General features: G+C 37.5%; 1 protein-coding gene across 1 annotated transcript in view; it reads left to right on the top strand.

Annotated features, from left to right (window-relative positions):
* sptlc2a (serine palmitoyltransferase, long chain base subunit 2a) overlaps positions 1-13514 on the top strand; it is a 25944-nt gene extending 12430 nt beyond the window's left edge. Inside the window, exons 10-12 of the mRNA XM_084392769.1 lie at positions 6726-6861; positions 7800-7929; positions 11890-13514. Coding sequence (XP_084248895.1) covers positions 6726-6861; positions 7800-7929; positions 11890-12009 — 386 coding nt within the window. The 3' untranslated portion in view covers positions 12010-13514. The remainder of the gene's footprint in view (positions 1-6725; positions 6862-7799; positions 7930-11889) is intronic.

Here is a 13514-nt window from a genome sequence, read left to right on the forward strand (position 1 = left end):
TGGTAGATTTTTTTTTTTTTTTTTTTACTAATGTGCCATGCTAGACCTTGCATATTGCAACAGTAAATTCATGTGGCACAGATACAAATCAAAATGCCAGATATGACATCACATGAATGTTGTATCACTACAGATCATGAGTCATTTGTTGTTCACAAGATGAAGGTGTTATATGCTTAGCAATATCAGCCCAGCCTTCAATCACCAATATGTTTTTTTTTTTTTTTTTTTGGTCTAGCAATCAGTCGTTTAGTAAACACATACCCTGTCCTCTTCCTTATGTAATTTCCTGTTCTCATATATAGTACATCTGCACATCATTGACTGAAAAGCATCCCTTTACTTTGTCAACTCCATTGTTCTTGTCTTTGCTTTATCGACTGTTTTATTTCACTGTGAAAATACAATCTTTAGGTTTGTTTGCTCTGTGCGCTCTGGATAAACTTGGCCCAGAAATTGAAATAAGTGTTTCTCGAGGATCACTTTGAAGTGAGACGAGGGGGAGGGGGGAGATCTGTCGATGTGAGATTTTTCTTCATACAATTTCCCAGCGCTCATAAAATGAGACTGATTAGTTCAACAGCTGTACACAAACTCCGTCCAGGTAAAATATTTAGCTCAAAGTTTAAACCTCAGAAATGTGTTAACAATTACCCATGTAACTAGTGTGATCTGGCCCTATGGTTAGACCCACCAAACTGCCTCTTTTCCTCTCTGTCACTCAATCAACGTCGGCAGCGACAACAAACAGGCTCGGGCCCAGGTGAAGTGCTCAATATGACTAATATGAGTATAACTTTGCTTAGCCGAGGGCTATTTTCATCTCCCCGCAAAGACTTATTGTTCCCATCCTCCTTGAAGATGTCTCCTGAGAATATCTTGCTGTCTCCCAGTGACTTTTCTCTTCTCCTTCACCTCCTGATGGACCTCCTGACTTTCACCAGCATCCCACATTGATGCACTGTTGATTTATGAGATTGTTCTGTTCTTTCTGGCATTAGTAAGGTGTTTTCTTTATATAATTATTTATATGTGTTATTTATTTTTAGGGATTTTTTTTTTTTTTTTTATCACTTGGAACAGAAAACCAATCATTCTTTTTACATTATTTATACACCCTTCTATTCATAAATTCAGGATTTATCCAGAAGTTCAAAGAATTGCTTTGCAACATTATTTGAATGCAATTGGGGCTTTTTAGGTGCACGCAGTAATAACAGGTTACCGATTAACCGATGACGTTTATTGTAGATTAACTGATATTGGAGCATGCCAGAGTGAGAACAAAGGGAGACCCAAACAATCAGAGTGTTTGTTGGGGGTTGATGCACAAAGAAAACTAATCAAGCAAAGGTCAACTGGGAGACATCCTGTGTATCCTCATGGGAACTGAAACCTTTTCGTTCCCTCTTTCTATGGTCCTTTCATTCTGTGGCCCACTCCTGCCACACTTGTTCTGTTCTGTTTTACCCATAAGTCAGTGGCAGTCATGTTTGATTTGAAGCCCGCAGCACTGTATTGATCTGACAAGTGACTTCAGTGTGAACAAATTGCCTCCAGCACTCATTTACTGCCAGGCTGCCAATTTATATTCTTTCATAACATGCCATTTAATTCCACTTTTACTAATAAAACAAAGATTCCAATCACAGTTTTATAGCTTATGCAATATTAAATAGTTTCAATAGTTCTTGAAGACAATTTGACACCTACTTAATTCATGTGCCCAGTTTGTTTTGGATGTCATACCTGGAGGTTCTCTGTTCACTCTGATTTTAGTCAATGTGGTGATTTCATCATCAGGATGACTGTTATATAGAGTTTCTGTTCATTTGTTCTAGTTATTCATTTGGATTTGTCCTTTCCTCCATGCACAATGCAAAAATCCTATTCTCAAGGAGTATTGTCTTATTTTCTGGTTAAAATATCTAATAATCTTTAAAAGAAGATCAGTTTAGCTGTGACAACACTGTGTACAATATTAAGACTTTAAGATTTAGACAGCATATCTTTTATTTTCAATGTAATTGTATTTTCCGCCACTTGTTTTAAGAATAAACTTTTTAAAAACGAGTGAATGTCAGTGCAGTAAGAGAAAAAAACACTTATTTTCAAGATAATGAAAACAAGTCTTAAAATCTTAAGCATCGTTGCTTCTCAAATAATTTTATCTTGTTTTAACGATTTTTAAAGATTTTTTTTTGTTGCTTTTTTAATGAGGCAGTTTGTCCTGGGCTGGCCTAAATTTTCAATTAATTTATTGTTTCTGAATACAGATGCAGATGCTTTCACGGTCTAGTGGTTTCACAGTCCGACGTGTCCCTGGCCCGAGGGGAAATCCAATTTTCTTTCGATCAGATCTGGCTTTCAAACCATCCAAAACTCCTGGCGTCCCCACACAAACATATGCAGTTGAGAAATATGCATTTCCTTGTTCGTTCTCAGGAGAAAATGAGCTCAGAGAGAGAATTCGGAAGATTCTGCCTCGTAAATCACAGTGGTTACCTAAGTTGGCATTTTTATCTTGCCGTGGTGTGTGTTGACTGGCATACCTGATCTCATTGTTAAGCCTGATTACTTCTCTGTACACACAGGCGGACTCGACAAACACTGGACGTTCACCTTTGTCTTGAGGTGTTGACTTGCTGTGCGAGAGAGGGCAGATACACATGTTTTAGGTGTAAGAATGTGTTTACCCACCCCCCCCTTAGAGCAGGGTAATGGATTGTTATTCCAGATGTTATGATGTGCTTCTGTTTCTTTGACACTTCCATTGTTGTGCAAGTATTTCAGACCAACAGACCTACCAGCATCCAACCTCCAACATCTAATTGAATAATGCAAATAATTGACTTCATTATCAATTTATTATAGGGTCTTTGCACGGCACACACATAAACTCTGTCAGTACACTCTTACAAATTAAGGTTTATTGGTATTGATGAGTCCACAAAGAACTTCTCCATTCCACAAACGTTTATTTCTAGTGGAAAAGGGTTCTTTAGATTATTAAAATGTTCTTTACACGAAGAAAAAACATGGTTCTTTTGTACTAAGTATATCAAGTGTATTGTCTCTTTAAATGTCTTCTATGGAAAAACACATTTGAAAAATAGAGGCAGTTGCTCTGTCAGGTGCGTGTGCTGATTAATGTACTTGACGGGGTTTTCCCCTGCAGATGTTAAAAATTCAATTTCATTTTTGCAAAAAGTTACATCCTTTTGCGCATCAAACGCAGTGCAGCGGAAAGAAAGGTGCAATAATGTTGACAATTTGTTGTTGGACATTCAATTTAGCTTTTAAATCGACAACATGTAATTGAAATCCTGCATGTAAAGCAAATAATAGTATTTTATGAATATAATAACTTGGATGGCACCATCAGGATCGGGGACAGCTGCTAGCTAGTGAGCACCATCATAGACCCATGAATGATTGAGGCCACAGATTTGAGCCTGGAAGGATCTGCTGTGCTTCCTGTTGCCCTTCTCCTGAGAGGTCCTCGTAAGGGGCGAGGAGGCTTTCGGCACGTCAGCCGCCTCTCAACTCCATACTGGTGCTTTTACTTATCTCCTCCCTTCAGATGAAAAGGAAGTGAGAAGGAACTGGCGTTTCAAAAAAGGGAAACAGTCCCCACATCTGGAAGCTCTTTTGGTCCCTTTCGCTGCCTCTTTCGCTTCAGATCCTCCAGCTCTTGGTCTGGAAGAAGTTAGCGGGGGTGTGCGTTGTGAAACTAGCTGTTGAAAAGGTACCCCAGAAAGATTTACTTTGGAGACTCGTGCTCCACCTCGGTGCACTCGCCCTCCCCCAACGCCCTACGGCCTTTGCTTGCTATCTCAATGGACCAATGTTGGGCAGCTTGAACTTCCATTAATGGCTATTGCTTTCAGATGCTCATTTTCATAGAGTTGTTCACCTGAGCTGTTTGCGTAGCTGATCAATTCTCTTTAGCCATTCATTAGAACCTCCACAGGATCCTCAATTGTTAGGGCTGTCAAACATAATAGCCACGATTTAACTCTTGTCTTCCTGATTATGTCTCCAACCTCGGTTGATTTTATTCTCATCAGGCTCCTGATTCAGCTACTTCTTACTAATTACACTGTTAAATTTCATTTAAAATATTGTTTTATTTTGTTTCATTTTGAATATTTGATTACATTTTTAAAATATCTTAAAGGATTAGTTCACTTCAAAATGAAAATGCTGTCATGATGACATATTAGAATGATTTCTGAAGGATCATGTTTGACCATCAATTTGAGTAATTCAAATTGATGATCAAACATGATCCTTCAGAAATCATTCTAATATGCATTTCTTAACATTCCTTATTATTAGTGTTAAAAACACAGTTGTGCTGCTTAATATTTTTAGTAGAAGCTGTAGTACTTTTGGGGATTTTTTTGAACAAAAAAAAAAAAAAAACAGCATTCTTTGAAATCTGTTGACTTTATAAATGTATTTACTGCAACTTTTGATCGGTTTAACACATCCTTTCTGTTTAAACTCTTACAGAAAGCAACTGACCCTAAACTTTTGAACAGTGCTGTATGTTTTTATTCGTTGAATGTGTGTTTAATTTAAGGCGAGTCACTACAGGTGAATAGGGTAAAATTTTTAACTAGCAGATATCACCATGAAACTTTCCCAGTTGATTACCTACATTAAGATGAGAAAAAAATTTATTACAAGTTTTCTATAATTTAATGTTTAAATATGCAAATTAGGCAATATCTAATTAAATATGCGCTAATTTGCATATATTTTAAATCTGAGTATTGGATAAAGCCAGGTTAAAAAAAATGTTTTTCATTGTGTTCACATATTAGATGGGGAAAAAAATACAGAGGGCTTTATGGATATCTAATTTTGTTATCCTGTAAATCAGAAAATACTGTCAATAGCCTTAAAAAAAGATTTTCGCCATGTTTTTTGGAATAAAATGTTATATAAATCAGGCTAGGAATAAAATATTTACAAATCCCTCTGTAAATGTCTTTATAATATAACTAGGTACAAGACTGGAAAGTTTGGTGTATATAGGTGCTACTGAAGTGGAGATTTCGGACTTGGAGTATGAGAGAAAAGTCATTTTGAGAAAACGGGCTTTAAAGATTTATCATCAGCCAATGAGATTGCGCATTCAGCCCTTTTACTTTCACGATTGGTTGCTGATAAAAAGGAAATGACCATATTTGGATCCGACAGGATTGTACACCTAATGGTGCATGTGATGACAGAGATGTAGCATGTTGATTTACAACGCCAACTTTTGTTGAATATATGAGAAATCTACAGACGCAAACAGACAAAGTGTAATAAAATAAAGACATAAATGTGTATTTCGGACTTTTTTTCACTACAAGTCTGAAAGAAGACGTGTTATTGAAGACAAATATCCAAAAATCTCAAAATTGACCAGTAAAAAAAAAAACTATGTTTTTGCCTGCCATGTCTCGCCTTAAACCGGAACTACAGAAATATTGATATGAATGAAAATATGATATTAATTAAATTAACTATCTGTGAAACACAAAAGAAGATATTTAGAAAAATCACCAGGAACGAAATTGGGCTTCCAGTGTGTTTAACACTATTGGCCAGGCTTAATTTCCTTACCACAGAGTGTCTGACCCAGTCATGACTCGTGGAACCTTGCTTTATCTGTCACTGGCCAATTTACATTGGGGGATTGAGGAAGGAGTCCAGTTTCACAGTCAGTCAAGTCTCCTTTAACAAGGACTCATCAGATAGAACCTCAATAGCCCTGTCATATTATAGACCGTGCCCAATTGTTCAACGTTTTTTTTTCCTTTATGACCCTTGTTTTGCAAACCCACTAAAAAGCAGAATTTTACAAGGCCAGACAGAGTGTTAAGTCATAACAGCAACCTTGTAGTTGTGTCACTCTACAGGCACGGCAAGAATGACAATTGCTCGATTTTTGGCGTCAGGAATCAGGATGAAACTGGGGTGAGACATTGTCAGAGAGCAGGAAATTCCTCTGTTCAAGCTTTTAGCACGCGTGGAATGTTTGACGAAGCAGAACCAAGGCTTTCAGAAACGTAAGACCTTTTTAGCATGGCTCTCAGAACACTGCGATGGACTAAGTGTTTTAAGAGCTCCACTGATGTGGATCACTAAGCAATCCTCCCCCAGGGAACATACGTCCCACTTGAAGTGGGAGCTGTTGAAAAATCAAGACGCTAATTTTCCTCTTTTCGTCAGGGTTATTGGAACCATTGCGGAAGATTGTTTGCAGCATAATTCTCATTACTGTGTTTTTCCGCACCGATCACGCATCGCAGACTCTTGTAACCTGTTTAGCTAGCTGATTTAAATCTCTCTGGCATTATACATCAAGTTTTGATGGATCTGAATTGTGATTAAAAAATTACTTTGGAAACATAGATAGTAAACATCTGATACTTTTTCTGTGTGCAAAGAGCATGTGCCTTGATATTGCGGGGAAAAGTTAAAATGTGGTATAAAGTCAGCAGGTTTTAAATATTTTCAGATCTAAAGATCGTGGAGGCTTAAGTATAAAGTTTATAGCTCAGGTGGTCGACTTTCCTAGTATCTGAAGTAATGAGTTGTGTGGCTTGGTGAATTTTAATTGTCTGATCGCATGAAAGGCTGTGGAAAAAGATGTGGAGTGCCAGATGACAGAATCTCACTTGCCTTTTTTTTCTCTATGTTTTGGGTGCGTTTCTTGATTTCAGGCCGTTCTCGTATCCAGCGGTTGGCTGAAAACACAGTCTATTTCCGTAGGAGACTGCGGGAGATGGGATTCATCATCTATGGCAACAATGACTCACCTGTGGTACCCATGATGCTCTACATGCCCGCCAAAATCGGGTTAGTCTTTTCCTCTCAGTCTTTCTCCAATCTCTCAGTATAAACATACTATTAAAGGAATAGTTCACAAAACAATTCTTCACACTCATGTCGTTCCAAACCCATATGTTGGTATTTTCTTCAAAGGAACCCAAAAGGAGAAATTTTTAATAATTTCCAACTGCCAGTACATATTACATAGCTTTTAAAAGGTCATAAAATATACTATACAACTTATAAAACGTATGCACTGTATTCCAAGTCTTTTAAAGCCTCATGATAGCTTCGTGTGATGAACAAGCCAAAAGTGAAGTATTATTAAAAGTCAATTATTTGAATTTCAGTCTGTTCCTCAGTCTTCCAAAGACTTCTATAGTGTATGGTGTTCATCCTTTTCAGCATTCATCCTTGGAGTTTCAATGTTAATTTATATACTATTATAGTATTTATTCATATTTTGAGTTGGCTTTTATTTTTATACTTTTCAGTTTTCATTTTCATTTTAGTGTTAGTAATTTTGTAATGTGCTTTTGTCAGTTTTATTCATTATGTATTTCTATTTAGCTTTAATTTTTATCAGTTTTAGTCATTTTAGTACTTCAACTTTATTTATTTCAGTAGGTTTCCTTAATTTAAGTTTTTAAATATTTATATTTTATTTTAGCTTTATTTGCATTTCCAAAAATATATATATTTAACAGTCTACTGGTTTAAAATGATGTGAGAGTGAGTAATTAATGACAGAAATTTTGTGGGTGAACTATCTCTTTAAAGTAATATTATTGATGACAAATTTCGAGATTTCAGGTCTATAACTGTCCAAATGAATCCAAATGTATATGTATTACACTCCTAATCGATTCATAATAGTTCCTCATAATAGAACAAAAACAGGGGAAAGCTTAGTTTGGAAAGAACTTCTTGAAAATTGATGAGGCCGTGTGTGTGTGTGTTTCCAGGGCGTTTGGTCGGGAGATGTTGAAGAGAAACATTGGAGTAGTGGTGGTGGGCTTCCCAGCCACGCCGATCATAGAGTCCAGAGCCCGCTTCTGTATCTCTGCGGCCCACTCCAAGGAAATGCTGGACAGGGTAACTACTCATTTTCTCGCCACAGTGAATACATCCAATAATTTAGTTTACTTCAAAGCAGCATTGTACCCTTTTTTTACTGGCCTTTGTTTCTCATGCCATAAATTTTGGTGTTTACAATGGAATATGTTGACTTAATGGAAAAAAACGATGAGCTTTTGATGACATACTGATGTTAAAGTCGTAGTACAGAGCCCCATACGGTGAGTTTGCTTGAAATGTGCTTTGCATTTCAAAAAAGATGGATGAAAGGATGACTTTCAACAGGAATTAGACCAGAAGAGTCTGTAGACTCTGTATGTCAAGTTCAAACCCCTGTCCATCAATCTTCTGAAATGTAGTATCTCAAACTTGATACACCCTTTATGTTTGAAAATAATCACTGTCGAAAGAATTCCAGGCTCCTCCTCAAACTGTCCTGTGCTATAAATTAATGCAGGTCTCGACTGAGGCCGTTTACATAAGCAGCGCCTGCCACAGGGGTCTGCACTGGCAGGAGATCAAAGAGCATCTTAATCTGCCTCCCCAAGGACACTTTGATTTAACTATGGTGAAAAGCACACAGGCCGTCGGCCCCCTTCCCCGTGCTTAAGAAAACACTATGTACTTTGATGTGACCGGTTATCACGTCAACACATTTTTAAGTGTCCTGACATGTTTTCTTGCATTTCTTCCATTGCTGAATAACTAAGATTGTATGAAGTGCATAACAAAAGGTTTTAGGGATGGGCATTTTTAATGGAAAAATTGTGATACAATAATTTTTTTTGCCTTTTGGTGATATTTAGTATATATCTTGATTTATGTATTTGTCCTTTATTCTTTGATATTATATTTTCTACTTTTTTTATTTATTAGAGGAACCAATATTTCAAGCAAACAGACATTTTTTTGTTTTAAAATATTGTAAAAACTCAAATAAAATTAGTAATCTAGATTAAAAATATGTACACAGTTTTTGATTAAATGAACACAGAAGAATATTTCAATTAAAAAAATAAAATATTCGTATTCATTTGTTTTATTGAATAAATAAGTGTATCAACAATTTTGCTGTAATATACAGTGTTGGGGAGTTACGTAATCAGATTACTTAGCCTGTGCTGTTGCCTGCCGTACTGAAAGACACGCTCCTAATGGTTGGAGAAGTCCACCCGGTCGCCTACGTCGAACATTGGTTCATCAGATTGGTGATGGTTCCCTTTCCTCCCTTCTACATGAATGGAACCTCACCATCGGTCGTGGTCATTCGTCTCACGTGTTGATGACTTGATGGATGGATGTTGAGAGAAATCGGGAGTAAAGGCCCTTGCACACTGAGTCCGAAATTATCGTATGCGTTTTTTCGCTTTCGTGATTCGGTGGTTCTGAATTGTCAAAACACCATTCAAAATGCTTGCTACCGATGCGAAAAACGCAGAAAATCGAACCTGATTCGATTTTTTTTTTTTGACGGACGAAAGTTTCGGAGGCAGTGTACAAGCGTGATTGACATAACGTGAGGTCGTATTTATTTTTTAACGTGCGGAAATTTCGGACGCGAATTTCGGACTCAGTGTGCAAGGGCCTTAACGGTGCGTTTCCACTGGCGCGTTGCGAGCGGAGCGGAGCGAGCATTTTCAATTCATTCCTATGGAAGTTGAGCTTCACGCTCGCGCAGTGCATTTTGGGATTGACAGCGGACCAGAGAAAGCGTTGAAAGCGACCGAGAGCGTCAAAAGGTTGGGCAGTTCTCGACTTTATGCAAATATCAAGCGAAAAACGCGGTCGGCAGCCAATTGCTGTGAGGTTCGGGATGTGACGTCTGTTTTGAGAGTTTAAAAATATGCAAATTGTGCCGGAGTTTATGCTGGATTTAGTGCGTAAATCATTTTGTTTTCAAATTAGACGCTTTGAAGTTGTTATATACATGTTAAAGATTTTATTTTGGATGTGTTCATTGTGATTATATTGGCTGGGTTTATAAAAGTTTATAAAATTCAAAGGATCTTTGCTTGGTGCATTTGGAAACAAAGCTTGTTTATTTCCAAATGTAATCGCGTGCATTGCTGATGATTATACTGTCCGTGTGTTGAAAAAAACTTACATTAAACACACTCGCAACAGGCACACCCCAAAGCGGAGGCGTTATAGCGTTGCCAGCGGCACTGAGCGGAGTTTTGCCGCTGTAGTGGAAACGCACCGTAACGGTGCGTTTCCACTGGCGCGTTGCGAGCGGAGCGGAGCGAGCGTTTTCAATTCATTCCTATGGAAGTCGAGCTTCACGCTTGCGCAGTGCATTTTGGGATTGACAGCGGACCGGAGAAAGCGTTGAGAGCGACCGAGAGCGTCAAAAGGTTGGGCAGTTCTCGACTTTATGCAAATATCAAGCGAAAAACGCGGTCGGCAGCCAATTGCTGTGAGGTTCGGGATGTGACGTCTGTTTTGAGAGTTTAAAAATATGCAAATTGTGCCGGATTTTATGCTGGATTTAGTGCGTAAATCATTTTGTTTACAAATTAGATGCTTTGCAGTTGTTATACATATGTTAAAGATTTTATTTTGGATGTGTTCATTGTGATTATATTGGCTGGGTTTATAAAAGTTTATAAAATTGAAAGGATCTTTGCTTGGGGCATTTGGAAACAAAGCTTGTCTATTTCTAAATGTAATCGCGTGCATCGCTGATCATGATTACTGTCCGTGTGTTGAAAAAACTTATATTAAACACACTCGGAACAGACACACCCCAAAGCGGAGACGTTACAGCGTTGCCAGCGGCACTGAGCGGACTTTTGCCGCTGTAGTGGAAACGCACCGTAAGGTGCACTGTGTGAACATGATGGTTATTGTAGTTATAGGCTAATGTGAACATGCATCTCACTTGCACAAAAACATTCAGTATTTCTCAAAATGAATAAAAACAGTGAAATGCAAACTCAGAATATTACGCAAACCTGTAATAATTAAATGTTAAATTACACAAATATACTTTATGTATTTAAACTCACTTTATTACCCAATGTCTTTGCTGCTTACCTTCGATGATCCAGTTCAACCATACTAAGCAAAAATGACTTTAGATAAACCTCATATTTGTGTTTTTATTGCTAAAGTAAGAGTGTTGACCTTTCTTCTCCTGCATCTTATTCTTCTGTAATCCAGAATGGCAGCACAGCTTAAAGGTTTGTTTGAGTTGCGCCCTCTACTGTACCGACGTGAATTTGCATTTCCTTCAGCTAGAGGCTTATTCAATATTTGAATTCACACTTTTGGTGTGAAAGGGCCTTTACATTTGCCAAAAATAGAAATATTGTTATTTTGTTATTAAAAAACAAACAAGCCCATTTTCGCAAAGTAACGCAAAAATAACATAACACGTTACTTTCCATAAAAAGTAACTAACACAATAAGTTACTTTTTTAGGGAGTAACACAAAATTGTAATGCATTACTTTTAAAAGTAACTTTCCCTAACACTGGCAATATGTGACGCATGTCAAGCAGAGGCTTTTATAAACATTTTTGAAGATGCAAATGAATCATTGAATCAAAGTTTTGAATCAGTTCATTGAAAGTTTATCCTGAATCAAACCCACCTAATGCGGTTTTTGCAACATAAGTTTAAATCTGTTAATGTGTAAAATGCTCTCATATTTGTGTAACAAGACAAATTAATCCAAAAAGCACTTTAAAATCATTTTTGTTTTCTCAGTGTTGCTCAGTTAATCATTGTGAATGTACCGTGAATATAGAAAATGTTGATCCGCCCTACTGCGTGTTGTCAGGTTTCCTTAATAATTGCCTTTTATGATGTTCCATGGTAACTTGAACTATAAATAATGCAACTAGCATCTCCACGACTATATTATAACAAACTTGTAAAGTACCGCATGGTAGGTGGCAGCCGTTTCTCAGCATTAGCATGTTATGACTTACACGTGTAACCATGAAAGTAATGGGGCATGTTGATTGTTTTCAGGCGCTGGATGTGATCAGTGAAGTAGGAGATCTGCTGCAGCTGAAGTATTCACGGCACAAAGTTCTCCCCTCATTGGACCGGCCCTTTGACGAGACCACGTACGAGGAGAACGAAGAGTGACGTACTTCCTATCTGAACCAAATGTGCACTGCTCATCTTCTGCTCTTCGAAAGGAGGCAGTGAACCACTTAATAAATATAACCTTTTTTAAACTTAGGTATATCATCTTTATTTTAAAACTCTGAACACCTACAACACACACTGAAGCTTTTAGAAAAAGAAATGCACCTCAGTGTCATTTTGATGTGAGGTTTTGTGTCTGTTTTTAACTCATTGTGGCATTCGTTTAGAGAAATAAATACTTTGATTTTTCAGGCCAGCCACACTGAAGCCATATGTCACTGCAGCCCTCAAACCCATTTTTGTGTACAAAAACCATTCAGACCATTTTTTTCCCTCCAAGTAAGTGAGAACAGACATGCAGCGAACCCATAATTCCGAGGATCTTGACCTATGAAAGGAATTACAGGTTCTTCTTATTGCATTGTCAGTACATTCACTGGGTTACCTTAATCAAACTCCAAAAGCTCCACAACCTGGCTCTCGAGATGTTGTTTTTTCCACAGATTTTGACTCGCGGCCAGCTCCGGTGTCGTGCTTCAATCTGGCTATCGTTTTTCTTGTGTTACCGGGATATTTATTTTTTCATCAAGCTACAAATCGCGGAGGGCGATGTTGGTTATGTCTGAGGGAAGATTAGGTAGAAACCTGCGTATTTATCAAATTTTCACCTCTGAGGAAACTTGGATGCTGATTATATGCATTATCGCCAAAGTTGCAGCACAAGTTGTGCGGTAGGATGCCATGAATAACTAATGATATTGCTCTCTATCAAGAGAGTTTACTCTAGTTTTATAAGCTTCCCTCAGTATTGACTGAAGTTCATCGTCTTGTGATTTTCCAAAGTCTTAACACTTTTCAGTTTATGTTGTGTGTGTGTTTCTCTAATGTACATATTTATTTATTATTCGTGCTTCATATCTTTTATTGTTGTAGAAGTGTACTTTAATCATCAACGGCAGCTCCAGATGCCTCTCATTTGCACATGCTTGATGTGCATGCTCTCAGTGCACATACTGTACTACTGATGAGTATTTTTATATCATTTTGTTGTTCCCAGCAAAGCATGTGGGATGTAATCACCGAATCGGCTGGTTTATGAAGCTTTAAAGGTGCTGAACTGTACACTCTATGTTCTGTTTTGTGGCTTCTGTTGCTTTGGTCTTGTGAGTTCGTATGTTCTCCCATGTTCAGCACAAGCCTTTTATGACATCAAAATCCAGGGATATTTCTTTTTATCATAACCTTTTTTTTCTTTTCTTTTTTACATTGAGAGATGTTTAAAAAAAAGCAGAGGATGGGAACAATCATTTTTTTTTTCTTGATATTATAAACACTGGCATTTAAGAAAGTAATTCAATGTACGTGTTCTAATAGGCTACAATTTGGATTTTGCTGCCTGTAGTACATACTGTTTTTAAGACCTACTTTTGAATCAAAGTACACTGTGGGCTTCATCAGTTCAGGAGTTGTTTTACTAAGGAAATTAAATTACAATGACTAAA

The sequence above is a fragment of the Rutilus rutilus genome, assembly GCF_951802725.1.
Source record: "Rutilus rutilus genome assembly, chromosome: 21".
Taxonomy (NCBI): Eukaryota; Metazoa; Chordata; class Actinopteri; order Cypriniformes; family Leuciscidae; genus Rutilus; species Rutilus rutilus.